The following is a 16,015-nucleotide window of genomic DNA, read 5'->3' on the forward strand; positions in this document are numbered from 1 at the left end:
CACCCAAATACTTTGATTTATTGCAACATTTTTAATGATGTCTCCAGTACTAATGAGCAGATTTGAGTTTGGACCCCCCCAAAAAAGAGAAATTAAAGTGGTAAACAAAAACAAGAGACAAAAGAAAATTCAGCGAAGAGCTCCACAGCTACGCGAGCTGCAGACATGAGAAGGAGCAGGATGCTGATGGTCAGGCTGATATTCAAAGACTATTCATAGCTGTACAGGTGATTACAGCAGGTGTTTCCAATCACTTACTCCAGTCTGTTTTCCTTTACTTTTTAAAATTCACTTCCACCGACTTCCAACATCTTTGCTCTTTATCACACTTTTCTTAAATGCCTCCTAACATGGAATGTTTTTTTTTCCTTTCATTCAGGAATGTCCTGTGTAGATTTAAGTGAAAACGTACTTTAAACCGTTCAAACATCATCTAGATGGATTTATGCTTTAAAAATGATTTAAGAGAGAATGTTTTTGCACAGCTTGCTTTTACTCTGGTTTTATGTGCTCAGAGAACTTGTTTTACACCATTATCCACTATGAGTCTCATGGTTGCAGTCATCAGTGGAGATGATATGGATGCCTTTATCCTCTTTAAAGAGGGCTCTTTTTGACGAGTGCTTCACCAGTGAATTGCATATAATGGAAGAGAAACCTTGAGGCCACAACTTAAACACGCCAGCCCCCCAGCTGACCAGGAAGAAGGGAAAGAAATGAGCCTGATTGGCTGCAGAGGAATCAACATTGCCTATTCTAAAATTTGCTCAGCATCATCCAGATAAATTAAAAAAAAAAAAAAGCATACAGAGCTTCCCAGCTGTTGGCAAAACTCTTTTCAAGTGCTTGCAGGGAAACCCTAATTTGAATGACAAGCTGCTCCCTGCTGATTGGCTGGAGGATCTGCTCCAGATAAGGCAAGCAGCCCTCTAATTGGCTTACAGAAGGAACAGTTTAAACTGTGATTGGCTGATAAGGAAGAAGGGGAAAGGTCTGAATCTCAGTGTACAGTGTGAGAGTTAGCTGGTGGGGTTGTCGATCAGTCAGACAGGACTCTGCAAAAAAAAAAAAATTAAAATAGACGAGTGGGGATGGCGTTGAGGAGGGGCGGCCGTTTTAATATGCTGCCCCAGTTTATCCGGCGATCTCTGTTGCTGTGGTGACGAGCTTACTGCCGTCCCAGACTGTCTTGAACTGCTCGGGTACAGGGATCTCCGTCTGAAAGGGAGAGACACACAGGGGTTTTTTGTCAGATCAACAAGCTTTTTCAGACCAGCTTTGAATTCTTGTCGTTTATAGTCAGCAGCTGATCAGCTCGGCTCAGGATGAAGACTCGATAAACGGGCTGTTCTGGTCAAAGGTTCCTAGCAGCACTAAAACGAGGATGGGAGAGCTTTGCCCCCTTGCTCTTAACCTCATGTTCTCATTATTTAACAAAAATCCTAAAAGCAACTACACCACAAACCTGCTCAAAGATGCACAGTTCAAGGAACACTTCATGGTCTAATTAAACATGCCGCGCATGCGAAGCTGAAAGCAGCTCAAAAGATCAAATGCACACTACTCGCTGGACCAATGTGACCGTTTGCATGTTAACGACTTTGACTTCAAACTTCTGCAAGGCTGGACTTTTATCCAAGACCTTTTATAGAGAAATTCATAATTGATGTGACGATTGCCTCACAGACACTAACAAGTACCTAACGAGGCTGAACGTGTTTGTCTACCCAGGAGAGCTCAAAGCTCTCATAAAGACTTACTGCTCCTTCTATTTGTATTATTCGATTGACTTCTTTCACTTTATTTTCATAGTATATTTGATTTTTAACTTGAGGTATGTGCCTACTTGTCCAGGTCTTCCCTGAGAAACAGATGTTAATCTCAATTGACTTTCTGGTTGAAATAAGGATTAAATAAAAGCAGCAGCACTGAAAACTTAGTGATGACAGCATTTACAAAGCCAAAAATACCCCATAAGGTTTACAGAAGCAGTAAGGTTTCTTATCACAGTCAGGTGAGGTCCTGTTTGTGTCACGTTAAACTTCCTCTGCTAAACAAATGAAATCAGAGATACTCACAAACTCTCCATCTTTGTTGGGTACCAGCACGTTCATCTCTGAGCTCTTGGCGCTGATGATCTCACACTTCAGAGAGTCCTTGCTCAGATAAATGTGGCAGCCATCTGTCTTGTTGATGGAGATAGTTGGGACCTTCCCCATAACCTGGAAACAAAAGGAAAAAATAAACAGTAGACCCTTTGGCTAAAAGCCAGTAACTTTATCAGGTAGATGATACACAATGCCGATCTACAATCAGCTTCTACAAATCTCCTCAAGCCCAACACTGCACCCAGCTGACAGTGAAGCTGCCAAAAACTGAGCAGCTTGTAGTTTCCAATATTTAACTACATGAATAATAAACAGAGCTCATGAAAAATGTATAAATCCTCAGCAGAGAAACTACAAAGAGCCGAAGAATGACGGGGCAGCAAAAATCATTCAGTGATCTCATGAAATGCAACAAACAGTGAAAAGAAACAAAATAAAATAAAATAAAATAATCACACCTGGATCTTGACATCCTTGCAGTTAATCATCTCCACGATGCCCACAACATCATCAAACACCAGGCCCATTTTCTTACAGTTGTCTGTCAGAGAAAAATAAATAAGTATATTTAAGAGACTCTAAGCACCGAGCTCATTCTTCTGCCTTTTATTCACTTATGGCGGCTGTGTCGGCAAATATAAATAAATGTTTGGGCATTATATCAGGGGCAATACGAGAGCCCTCGACGTGTGTGTTTCTGAGGAGTGAGTTTCCTTTCTTACCTAAAGTGATGGAGTTGATTTTGCCCTTGACCTGCAGGGTGCTCTTGTTACACTTGAAAGCATAAACCACTTGCTTCAGCTCAGTGTCGCTGATCACCAGGTTCTGAGCATCCTCCTGGTTCTCCTGCAGAAAGCAAGTTAAGAAAACAGAGAAAAAGAATTAAGAAAGAAAAAAAAAAAAAGGTCTGTTTGTCTGAGCCAGAAGCAAGTTTAAAAATCTATTCTGGTCATTTTGGCCCCTTCAACGTACCACTTTCCACTTCTTTCCTTCCAGCTCCAGCACAGGGGGGAGCGTACGGGTTGGTGTGGCGGATGCAGCAGGTCTGGCGGCGCTTGAAGCGAAGGGTTTTGGTCCAGAGCGCACTGGAGCGCCCTGACTCCTCAGGTTGGGGTTCTTGTGGGTCTTCTGGTTATCGGACACATGTTTTAGTCCTGCAGGGGTCAGGGAGAGATGAAACATGCACTGTTAGTCTGAGAGAGAGGGAGCGTTACTTAATCCAAAGCACATCTAATTTATGTGATAACAAAAATAAATAAATAAAAGGAATGGAACCCATATATTAGTAAGTGTAAATGAGCATAAAAGATTATAACTGAAATAAAAAGGTCCGTCTTAATACACTGTCTGCCCTTCATACCACGTTCTCCCATCAACTTATTTGTCCAGAGAGGTTCATCAATACTGATTACTACTCCTCACATAGAGTAATGATTAACAAAAGGAAAGAAGGACCAGAGACTCCTTTATATGATTTACATCAACAAAGCCTTTTTGTATTGATTCATGTAGCTCTGCTACATGACTACTGCTGCACTCAAATCCTCAAAATTGAGGCCAGAAAAAAAAAAAAAAAAAAAAAAAAAAAAGTATCAGCTCCTCTCATCACTGTTGGTTGGAGCTGTAGCTACCCACCCCGGGTGATGTCAGACCCCTTGTTGATGGAGGCGAACAGGGCGTTCCGATTATCAGCACCGGCGTCCCCAGCGCCGCCAGTGGGTCCGCTCAGGTCAGCGGGAGGAGGGGGTCCAGGGGGAGGTGGGGGAGGACCGCCAGCAGGAGCGCTGCGTGGAGCAGCACCGGCTGAAGCTACTGCACCCTGAGGAAGAAGAGAAGAAAACGGTTAACAGGGTGAATGAGGTCATGAAGGACACACTTTTAGCCTTTAAAGCAGACAAAGGAGAGCACACTCACGAGACAAACTCTGGAGTAATTCTCCCCTCTATAATTTAAAACAGGACTGTTTGCATATCAGGGGCAGTTACACCACTTCTCCCTGTGTTTGCCTCAACTTTGTGTGTAAACAAAAATAAAGTTTATTCTGAAGGGCTAAATTTAGTTTAGCAAAAACAGAGCTCAAGTTCAGTTTCAGGATTGTTTTGTACCCTAAAAGCTCCTGCTTTTCCTTCATTGTGCACCACAAGAAAGGAAGTCCCAGAAATACATATGCAACAGGGCAAGCTGCAGAAATCATGCAACCTTATAACTCTAAGTACAGACAGTACAATTTTCTCTAATGCCAAAGACCAGTTTGCTCTGGCACAAAGTATTAGTAAAACTGGCCCTAAGGTAAATGTGTTAATTCATGAGTCAGGTTGCATTTGATCATTTGAGAGCTGCTTTTTATGTTTCAAGTTGCAGTAATTTCCTTTTTTTATTTTTTCTCTCTCCTCCTCCTCCTTCCTTTGGAAACTCACAGTCTTGCTCCAGGTCAGTCCGGTGGTGTGTTGCTCTTTGATGTAATGCTGCAACGCAGTCCAGATGGAGATGTAGGCTTTCACCCAGTCCACATGCACCTTGTCCCTGTGAAGACGACATATGATTTTATGGCATCGTTTTTTAGCTCTAGCAGTTTTTCTTCCTTTACTTAGAACTCAACACAACTTTATTTTTTATTTCAGATTTTCTCATTGTGCAATTTGCCTGCCTGCTGTATGACATGTGAACACGAGCTGAGAGCACAAACAGTCTGCCTCACTTTCAGGCTTTTATTACAAGTTTAAACCCAGGAAGTCTGCCACCGACATGCTTCAGTGTATCATGTGGCAGTGCTGACTCAGTAAAACCATGGGGCACCATAACTTGAAAAAGGAAAAGAAAGGATGGAAGACAGATGGGTCGAGCAAACTGTTTGGCTGCATTTAAAAGTTCTTTTGACCCTTTTGTTTATTAGATTCAACATAAAAAATAAAAACATATGATACAGTTTAAAATGATAAGAACAAACTGGAAGAAATCCCAGCAGCTTTGTATACAAATTAAATTTGGACGGCCCATCTGCTGCGGACAATGAGGGAAACAGGCTTTAATAGTGGAGGTTTTACTGACTTGTCCTTGTAGTCCTTCAGCACACGGTTGGTGTAGAACGTGGCGGCGTCCTGCATCTCCTTAACGTACGGGCCTGGTTTGGGAGCCTGACACGAAGTAAAAAGGTTTAGATTCATTTCGTAAAACATACCCTGTGTGTAGTTTTTGCCTAACTGAGCCAGTTTGTTTTGTCATATTGCTTTTATTATATTGAGCAGTCCAGTCCACTTTGTTTAAGCATTTTGATCTAGGTTGTACTTAGTGTTCTTGGCTGCGGTAACACAGGAACTTCCCCAAATTTTGGGATAAATAGAGCCAGTCTTATCTCGTATATCATGGGTGGGAAACCACTTAGTCCAAATGTCCACAGAGAACGTTAAAACAAACAAACAAACAAACAAACAAACAAAAACCCCAAACACTGGATAACTAAGTTTGAACTTAGTAAGATTTTAATTGTAACCTGTAGCTAACAATTTAAAAGCACAAGCACCATGTCAGCATTTAGATTGCTGGTAGATCCCTACCTGACATGTACCACTAAAGAGGTCACTTGATGAAATAAACAGTATTAAAATCAACTTAAACAGCAGTGGAGAATCACTGCAGTCATTTGCTTTGACATGCCTCCTGCCCCTTAATGTTTTGTTTTCCTTTAGGACTCTGTGGGCCAGGTTTTTCCTGTCTGTCTTTTAGAGTCGGATTAAATGGATGCAGAGGAGTCAGGTATGTTTAAAGAAAGGGGAAGTATAAAACTAAAGCTCAACATTTTGAGAACTTAAAATCTTTGCTTCCCCACAAGTGAAGCCTTTAATTAAAGACTAATCCATCCTACTGCTATAAAGCTACACCCACAATCTTTGCAAAAAGAGGCTTTGTCCAAAGGTAAAAAAAAAATCAGTCTCAACATGACTAAAAAAATAAATAACTAAGATAAAGACGTATTAATCAGTTAATCAGCTTCCTTGTCTAGCTCTCATTAGCAATAAAGAAAAAAAGAATGACTGTTCTTCTGAAATATGTACTGCTGTCACAAATGTTTTGCAAAGCAAATGAGAAGTTTAAGGATACAGAGGTAGGCGGACAGAGAATGAAGACATTCATCATGTGTATCTGAAAATCTGATCCATTATTCATAAGTCTCAAAAAACACAACAGCAAACAATGAATGAATCATTTACTGTAACAGCAAAGCTCTGTTGTTGGTGCTTTAACGTCAGCCAAGAAACCGTCGCTCATCAGAGACTGTTGACAGAATCAAAGAGAGGCCTGTTTCCACCCATTATACACTCATTTATCCACATACACAGAGTGGTGCCAAAACGGCTCTTTTCCTACCCGTTAACCTCTCTCAGCCCCTGGACTCACCATGGCAACCCATCCAAGGGCAGGCACACTCTCGCTGACAGCGGAGAGGTGGTTGAACAACGGCGAGCTGCGGTTCTGCTCCCGAAACGCCTGCACCTGCTGGATCACGCTGGACACGGGCTGCAGGAGAGTCGTCAAAACTGCCTGAAGAGTCGAAAAAGGACAAAAGTTTAGCACTCGATATCAGCAGATACCTGAAACTTAAGAATTTGTATAGAATTGAGTCACAACTCGAGGAAAAAAGAAAAAGGAAGAAGAAGAAAGAAAAAAAAACCCTCTTCAAATTCTCCAACTTCTGAAGCAAATTAACAAGGCCAATAATCCCACTAAGCTTTCTCCATCACAACTAAGCCGAGCTTGAATATTTAATCTTTACAGCAGATTTTTAAATCGAAATAAAATGAGGCAGAAATATCACAACACAGAACCTGTACAGAGAGGGAAAAAGAAAGAAGGGTTCATCCATTTAAACTGCAGACGAACACAATAAATAATGCACAAAGTTGAAATTGATCAATCAATGCGGTGCTTGCTCAACTTAAAGTTTTACGGAGTGTGTTTAACTCACATCAGAGGGCTTCTGGGAAGTGGAGGCTGTGATGAGAAGCTGTCTCTCAGTGGTGAACCCCTGCTTCATCATTTCTGCCTAAAAGAGGGAAAGAAATGTTACATTAATTTATCATTGTGCCATTTTTTAATCATCTTTCACGAACACTTAACAGAAACTGCTTTCAAGGGGCTTCATATTTAGAAATATTCAAGTCTTGCCAGCAGGGGAAAAAAAAAATAAATCATGGACTTGGAAAATGAGGAATATCACTGTAAATGTAAAACAATGCTGTATAAAAGAAGCGATTAAATCAGCAGCGTCAACTGCAATTACGAGATTCCCTGCAGAGTTTTGCATGAAGCACAAACAAAAGGCTGCGTTAGTCCTTCCACAGGCTGCACCTGCTCTTCTGATCTGCAGGTGGAGGCAAAAAACCAAGATACACTGCAATGTGCTCATCAGGAAAGAAGAAACGTTTACTTGTAGACAGTAAATATTTCTACAATGGCTGCTGCAGTTAAAGTAACCTTTCAGGAATCATCTTTCCTAGGAAAGAATTAAACTCAGCTCCAGTAGGACTGGTGACCAATGCCTCATGTAAATGTGTAATGTCTGAACTTGTGACCTACATGTTTCTGGACGTCGCCCCCTATCTTCTGGCTGAGGGAGAGGTACTCCGCCAGAGGACCCTTGATGATCTCATCGAAGCCCTCGACGTGCGCAGATACAGCTGCAAAGATAAAGAAGACCACGGGGATTAAAAAGAAATACATGTAAAGATTAAAGCCCCGGCTTGGACAGTTTCGGTTGTTGTGTCCTTGGGCAAGACACTTCACCCGTTGCCTACTGGTGGTGGTCAGAGGGCCCGGTGCCGCCAGTGTCCGGCAGCCTCGCCTCTGTCAGTGCGCCCCAGGGCAGCTGTGGCTACAATGTAGCTTGCCATCCCCAGTGTGAATGGGTGGATGAATGTAGTATAAAGCTTTGGGGTCCTTAGGAACTAAGTAAAGCGCTATAGTGCATTTACCATTTACATTACATTAATGTGGAACTGATATCTTTACTAACAACTACTTGGGTCTAATCTGCATGAAATTCCCCAAGTAACGCTCAGCACAGCAACACATTGCAGTGAACCATGGCTAACACACCAAGAGCAGCTAAATCTACCGCTGCAGAAGCCTAGCTGCAAACGCCAACAGTAACTGACTGAAAGCCATAATTATCAACATCAGAACATTTTAGTGATAAATGACCCCACTCAGTCAAATAATCTAGTGGCTTTTGTGAGCTCAGAAGCTGACTTCAGCACAGTTTTTTAAATGGACTAACAATGAGGTGGAGTTGTTGCTGTGAGTAACACAAAAGTACAAAGTTGCAAAAGTGAGTGAGAATTAAAGAATTTGAAGAAAAGCTATCTGGAGCATTTACAAACTGATATTAATCTTTAATAGGGCTGTCAAAATTGAGCGCAAACAAAACAACAGCTATATAATGCCCTCCGCTATCTTAGTTTAATTGGTCACATGACTGCATCACATGACTAAAATCTGTCATCGTTTTCAAAAAGGCTCCGGTTTCGCTGTCCACACTGCCAGAAGCTGACTTCAGCGCAGTGATACATTTTCATGTATTAATGCAAACTTCACTCACTGATCTCTACACATATTATTCAGTGTATTCTTTAACAGTAATACCTCCTCCATCTGAACCTCCAGCGCTGCCTCCAGGGCCTGACATGGCCTCCAGGCGGCCCACCGCCACCTCCAACCGCTGCACCAGACTCGCCAACTCTGCCATACCTGTCAGAAAGAGAGGACATTTTTGTGTTTGATAAAAAGGTTAGCTGTGTCACGCTGGCTACCACTATTGGGAGAGAAGTCCCAGGGACTAAAACACAGGAAGAAAGAAATCATGATAGAAAATGATCATTGATCCGTCCTATTTATATACAGTCAACAGTAACATAGACAGGAGGATGCATTTCTTTAGAAGTGCTTGCTTGCATCAATCTGAACCTACATTAGTGAAGTAGATTAGATGGAACTTTATTAATCCCTCGGGTGGGTTCCTCTGGGAAATTCTGTAGTGCAGAACTACATTAAACTGAATCACTAACTGCCATTCAGTTTATCCTTCATCAGTTTCGATTCGAAAAAACAACTTTATTCAGTATTGCGATCCCAGAACCTGTTTTTGTTGTGTTAAAACTACAATGCAATTTTTAAAAAAAATTAAAAACAGCAACAGTGCTCTGAATGCTGCCCATATTTGTCTTTTGTACCAGAAACAAGTTTACATGTGTGCATTTACTTCAACAAGTCCCATATTTCAGGTTTAGATCATGTTGCAATAGAATATCAGCAATAGAATAGAAGGGCTCTTCTATTGCTGCTCTTAAACTCCTTCATAGCAATATTGTCCAGAAACTGTGTGGGGAAAACAGTCCAAAAAAACTGATGTTTCTGATTATCAATATTAATAATTATAATATAGGATAAAATCAGTGGCGGATCATTTGAAGCTTTTCTTTTTCTCCTAAAACTAAACAAAGCATTTATTGCTTAATCCAACAGGTCTCCAACAGGTGCTTTTGCAGAAACTTTAAAAGCTTTAACAACATTTTGCGTGCATAACAACCTCCTACAGGTCACAACTAACATTTCAACCACATACGGCAAACAGTTGGATCCTTCCCCCATCTGACATAGTGCTGACATTTATTTATTCATTTAATAAATAAATCCCTCAAGTTAATTAGACCTCATCCTCAATATAATGTACCCTCCACACCACTATTAATCAATGACCACAACAACAGATTTAAATTGTAATCATGAATTTTCTGTCTTGCTACAAACCAGACAGTACTAGCTTCACAGGAGTACTAGATAAAGAGATTAGCCTCTACTCTTAACCCCTAGGTTACTTTAACCACAGGTTAAAGTTTCCATGAGTACACGACTGTCTGCTTGCGTTCATGTGGTGTAAATTCCATCAGTCCTGAGCCCAAGGCTCTGTGGGGACATCCACGGAGTCACTGCTCCAAAATGCACCAGCTGCTAAAGCAACACCTATACACTGTTAAACTTTTAACATTTTATTCCTCTCCTTTTTTTATGGTTGTGACTTTAAAATCACAACCATTTGTGATTTTAAAATCTGGATGTCAAACCCAGGACCATTTGTGCGTAAGGTGAATGTGTTAACTACACTATGAAGCCAATGATGTCACCAAGAGCCAATATTAGGAAAAACTGAGTATTTAGAGTACTCTAAAGCCTGAATTTTTTTGGCTCACATAGATCACCTGCACATATACTGAAGCTTCAGTCAGGTCTGAAGACCAGTCAGTCACTACCTGGCAACCACCAGATAGCTTCCGATTGTCCAGCATTTTTATGACAAGGGTTACATTGTCGCCTCTTTCTTTGGCAACGAGAAAGGACTCTGAAAGGTTAGGCGCTTTCATTAGTGATGACATGTAGCTCAACAACTTCAGGTAAACTCTTAAGTTTTGTCTGTTTTAATTTGTCTTACTTCCTCCGAAACGGAGCGCTATTTAAATATTTAATTAAAAAAAAACAAAACACTGCCTGATGCTTAGGCATCACACAATCAAATGTGATTTTGGCACATTTTTTCTGGACAACCCTACACCCACATTTCCACCTTTGGAGTATAACAGTAATGACTACTTTACTAACAATGATGTCATGAGATGATAAAATCCTCCCATTAAGAAACAGCACAGAGTGAATTTCAGCTGGGAATCAAACCGTCTGCACAGACATAATGAAGGTTTTGTGCCGAATCGGCCACAAGGACAGAACCCTCGACTGTTTGAATAAATTGAGCCAAAAGATGTAAATATGCTCATTTGCAAGCTTTAAGGAAGTCACAGAAAAATCCACCTATTAGTGTTGAGGTTGAGTAACAAAAGAGGAAGAGCAGGCCAGAACTTGCTGCGTAAAGCTATGTAGATCGTTGCGAGTTACTACAGAGAGATCCCAGCTATGAGTTTTAAACATCCAGGTACATCGCACAAGAAAACAACTTAAGGTCAGCAGCACCTTTGAAGCAAAAAAACATGCACACTCCTGATTTAACTATTCAAAAGACATGATTACCGTAACTGACTCCAATCCAAGTCTAACACATAAAGGAGTACTCACAGATCCAGACGCACACCTGAAGAGAAAGGCTAACATTACATGAGGCAGCTGAAAGCTGACACTGCCCTTACCTGGGCCACTGAGAGCCCCTCCAGTCTCGGGTCCTTATACCTGGCTGTCGCTGAATGGATCCACACAGACCACTCTCACTAATGAGCAAGATAATGCTGCAGCCAACATCTCACTTTCACTCCTCAGTGAAATCTTTACATATCAAATGACCGAGATGTTAAATTTTTGGCTGTGACCAGCTTATAAAATCCTTCATGTTGAGAAGCGGCACTCTGAAGATGCTCTGAAGTCATATCAATGGGTGTTCAATACTGTTCCAATTAGCCACAGTCACTCATCGGTTTATCAGCAGCAAAATAATCAGTAACTATTTTGAGATTTGAGTTATGGTCACTCAAGCAGCCATTTAGTTTAACTTTGTATACTTCTTTTTTCCCTTCCAAACAGCTGATTGTTCATCTGCTGAGGTTTTAGACAGATCTGATGACAACAGCATTTTCTTACCCCACATCTTAAACTTAAAAAAAAAAAAAAAATGCAAAAGCTTGTTTAAGTTTAAAACCATCATAAGGAACATGGTGAACAAGATGCATGGATCTTTTTCCTTAAGAACCAACTTATTGTGTATGTGGGTGTGTATCATGTGTGGATCTGATATTTTATGTTGCATTTGTTGCAGTTTTAATAATGCTTTGAGTCTGCATGACTCCTACCTCAGTCAGACTTCCTGGTTAAATAAAGGTAAAATACTGCATCACTAAAAATCAGCCTTTCGACTTGATTTCTGATCATTAAATAGGAGAGGCAGTTATGCATTATATCAACCCTGAGGCTGTTAGGTGAATCCATTCAATAGAGTTATCAGCAGGTGAGGTGGCAAGACATTACATGAAGTTATTTTTAAAAGACTGCACTATTTCTTCCTTTTACAGCAGACTGAATAAGAAGCACACAATACCTAAACTTCCCCTTTTCCTCTGTCTTTCACAGAGAGTTACGCATTAATTTGTGCAGCAGACTCTGAGATGAATTAGATCACAGCAGGAAACAAAAGCCCTCTCTACCCTTGACCCACATTCTGTTTAGCACCACGGCAGTGAGCATTTATACCTGCATATACCAGAGTCCAGCACTTCCTGGTCTCATGAGACATGACTCACCTGCAGCACAGGGAGGGAGCGGCCCCTAAATGGTGTAACAGCTGGAAAAAAACAACAACAACACAAACCCAGCCCTGTAGATGGCTAACTGTTGTTTACACCAACACTAACAAACTTTATCCATATCTAGCAAATTGCAAATCCCAGAGCAAAGCACATTTGAGTTTACTTTATGCCCAGTTACTTCACTTCAAATGCTTATTTTTATGTGCACCAAAGCAAAGTGGCGGCGTAGGCTCGGGCCAAGTGCTGACCACCAAGGAAACGCTACAGACGAAGACAAAACCAGAGATGTGACGGCAGCCAGGGAGTCATTCCTTCAGTTCTGTTTTCCTTAGATTAAAGCTAAATCTGTAGCATGTACAATTATAGAAGCTTGTAGTTCATACCAGGAGTATGAAGGCACACTTTCAAACAGTGCAAACAAATGACTGATGCTGCAATAAAACTGGGAGTTTTGTAAAGTTGTTGCATGCTCTTATCTCAATCATTTGGTGTAAAGTGATCATAAAGCTCAATCAGCATGGTCTTCCTCACGTAGTTTACATATTGCATTTCTTTTTTTTTTTTTGTCTCAACTTATGCAAATATTAAAACTCAAACACATTAGTACTATCAACAACCAACAGGTGCATTTACTCCCCTTTTTATTCCCTTTTGGGCTGGTTTTTCAGAACAAACCACTGCACAAACAAGAGCAGGTGTGGCCAAAAGCCTGCCTTAAGCAACTTTAGCTTTTTGTACATTTCCACGCAGTGCACTATGGGAAATTAGCTTAAAATGAATCTACCTGTCTCCTTGCAAATAGTGACCCCAGTCTATGCAAAATCTTAACGTCTGACTACAAATTCCAAGTAGTCTTTAGATGAGGAGTGGCAGTCTCTCATTAGTCCTCTAGTGTATTGTACTAATGAATAATACCTTTGTAACTAAAAATCTGAAATCTGCCTATAACCCTATCAAACTGATCTCATCGACCTCATTTGTTGTCTATATGGAAGAAATGTTGTGCACAGAGCTCCCATCAGCACGCAGGGGCAGTGAAGTAGGTTAGTTAGGCCTGTGTGAGGGTTTGTGTGTCTGCCTGGGGGCAAGACGTCCAGACATAAAGGAGCGAGCGTCCACTCCTGCATTTGCAACCTTAGCTTTTCTTCCAAATCTATTTGCATAGGGAAACACTGTTTGTAACCGTGGCAGACATGGAAAGCAGGGCGCCCTTCCAGACCTACTTCGGTGGGCTCAAAGCTCAAACAAATCGCGCTCAAGCCGCTGCTGATAATGCGATCACCGGCTAAAGCTAGCCGTTACAACTTTAGCCCCACCACTCAAACCTCAGTTAAACAGTTTTATTGTGTACTCGTGGCTCTTGAGGTTAAGAAACACCTTTCTCAAGTAACGTTATAGTGTCCTGAAGAGTTACAGATTAGGAAATAGCGTTAAGCCGTCCTGAAGAGCCGTTACACCGCTTAGAAATTATTTAAAGGGGGTACAAAATGTGCCACAACACCAACGCCGACAACCAGAGCTAGCTAACGTAACCCCAGATAAACCTTTTTTTTTTTTTTAATTACACCACCTTATTCAAAGTCGACACATATTTAAAAAAGCTGGGGTGGTGTTTTTATACGTCCCCTCCCTGCCGTTGAGCGTCTGCTGTCAGTTTGACTATTTCCTGGATTTTTTTCCTCTCTCTCTCTCCTCTGAGACACACACACACACACCCCTCCCTGTGTCAGCTAATGCTGCACTACTCTGCAGAGGAGGAAAGGGAAGAAAAAAAGACTAAAAAGAGAAGTTTCCACTTTTAATAAGAGAGCACAGCAAGACGAAGTAAAGGCTGACTACAGGGCTGCAGACATGTTAACGATTTAAGTCAGACCAGCGTCAGCTTTTGCGGCTAACCTCGGCTAGCCGGCTGCGTTAGCATCACACCGAACTAAAGATGTAATTTCTGAATGATTCTCGGTGAAGGAGGAAGCGGCTGTGCGCTCTCTCTCTCTCGTCTCAGATTTGATTTTCCGCTTCTGCAGAAAGCCGTAAATCGAGTCACAAACCCCGCAGTGCAAATACCAAAAAGGACAGCACACCGGCTGCTTACCTGCTAAACTGGTCGAGCAGTGATTCGGTCCTTTATGTTGTCGCTGCTGTGGGAGTGTGCAGTAAGCAGACTGGGCTTCGTCTCTTTCTTCCTGTATGTCGCTGAATTTACCCAGCGCTCACCGCGCCACGTTTCCGCCCTTGTTCGCGCAACTAATTCCTTTCCCATATAAGGAGTGCGAGAGGCAGAGGGCAGCAATATACGAAGAGAGGCAGAGGGGAAAACATAGAAGAACTAAGTACTTTTCTTCCCCTCGTAACAACATATCTGCAGGCAGTGAGATATGACATCATAAAAATAACAGAAGAGGCAGCGCCTCTAAAGGAGATGTTCCTCCGAACATTTGCAGGAAAAACACGCAGAGTTGTGTATTTCATGTGGTGCGTTTTTTCTTGTCTGGGCATGTTTGCCCCACTTTACAGACTGGAAAAAAGCTGTCACACATACAGAAAACATGGACACAACTGTGTAAATGTGCACAAAAGCAATGAAGTGACTTCACTGATTCAAATAAGGGCGACAACTAAGGGTTCTTATTGTTATAACCAAACAATCTAGCGTTTGTTTTATACAGAACGGGATATAATAACCCCCCTTAGTTATTCCCACAAATATTCAAACAAACAAATATATTTATATATGGTCTGTGTGGAGTCACTAAAGATGCTTTTAGCACTTCACCTGCTTCCAGTGTGAATGGAGAATCTGAAAAGGCCCAGCTCCAGCAACACTTGTCGTGCCAAGTATTAATTATTACTTGGTCAAGTGATAAAGCTGTTCTTTACACTACAAGTGTTGCTGGAGCTGGAGCCTCTTTGAGTCTTTCCCAGGTTTCCTGAGAGGCCCCCATCCTGGAGTGTGGCTGTGGATCATCAGCACCACACACTCATTCACTCACTGAAGAAAGCTGGTGGTCAGAGTCACTATCATACTTCTGCGAATTAACTCAAATTTAAGTGAAAAAACAAACAAACAAACATTATGATAACATAAATATAAATTCTCTATAGTCCCATGTTTAAGACACTGTATTCATGTGAAATTGGAGGTGCTGGAAACATTCCTGAGAGATCTTGGTCCATATCGACATGATAGCATCACACAGATTTGTCAGCTGCACATTCATGATTTGTCCCATTTCATGTTTAAGACACTGTATTTGCGAATAGTTGAGAAAAGAAGCAAAACTTTGACTGCAGAGACGTTGAAAACATGCAAATATTTATCCTGTCTTCTTATTTACCTTATTTTTTTTGGCCGAAATAAAGATTTCAAAAAAGAAGTCCCATTTTCACAGAGATCACCTAAAAGCACATTTGTATTTATCTTACATGTCACTTGTCTAGTCTTAAAAATAAATATCCATCCAGTGATAGGAAGTGTTATAAACAGGCATCGATCCACAGTGAGGAGGAATAACAGGACAGAGAAGGGAGATCTCGATTATAATCTTTTAAGGACTCCATTATCTCCCAAAATGTGCAAAGGACAAACCATCGAGGGCAGCAGGCTTATAAAAG

The 16,015-nt window shown here is 41.3% G+C and overlaps 1 protein-coding gene across 1 annotated transcript; it reads right to left on the reverse strand.

The window, feature by feature from the left end:
* Positions 1–2: 2 nt before the first annotated feature.
* Positions 3–14,583, reverse strand: cap1 (CAP, adenylate cyclase-associated protein 1 (yeast)). The gene is made up of 13 exons (XM_085346716.1): positions 14,496–14,583; positions 8,748–8,852; positions 7,683–7,783; positions 7,072–7,149; positions 6,504–6,647; positions 5,157–5,242; positions 4,526–4,631; positions 3,744–3,927; positions 3,081–3,262; positions 2,831–2,954; positions 2,567–2,649; positions 2,079–2,222; positions 3–1,218 (listed from the first exon to the last, which is right to left on the reverse strand). Exons 2-13 carry the CDS (start codon positions 8,848–8,850, stop codon positions 1,135–1,137), a joined length of 1,419 nt encoding a protein of 472 aa, XP_085202842.1. The 5' UTR covers positions 8,851–8,852; positions 14,496–14,583; the 3' UTR covers positions 3–1,134.
* Between the last annotated feature and the right edge of the window lie 1,432 nt (positions 14,584–16,015).

Source organism: Diplotaxodon limnothrissa, linkage group LG22 (assembly GCF_057381915.1).
Source record: "Diplotaxodon limnothrissa isolate DT_005_m linkage group LG22, D_limnothrissa_male_GT1.1, whole genome shotgun sequence".
NCBI lineage: Eukaryota > Metazoa > Chordata > Actinopteri > Cichliformes > Cichlidae > Diplotaxodon > Diplotaxodon limnothrissa.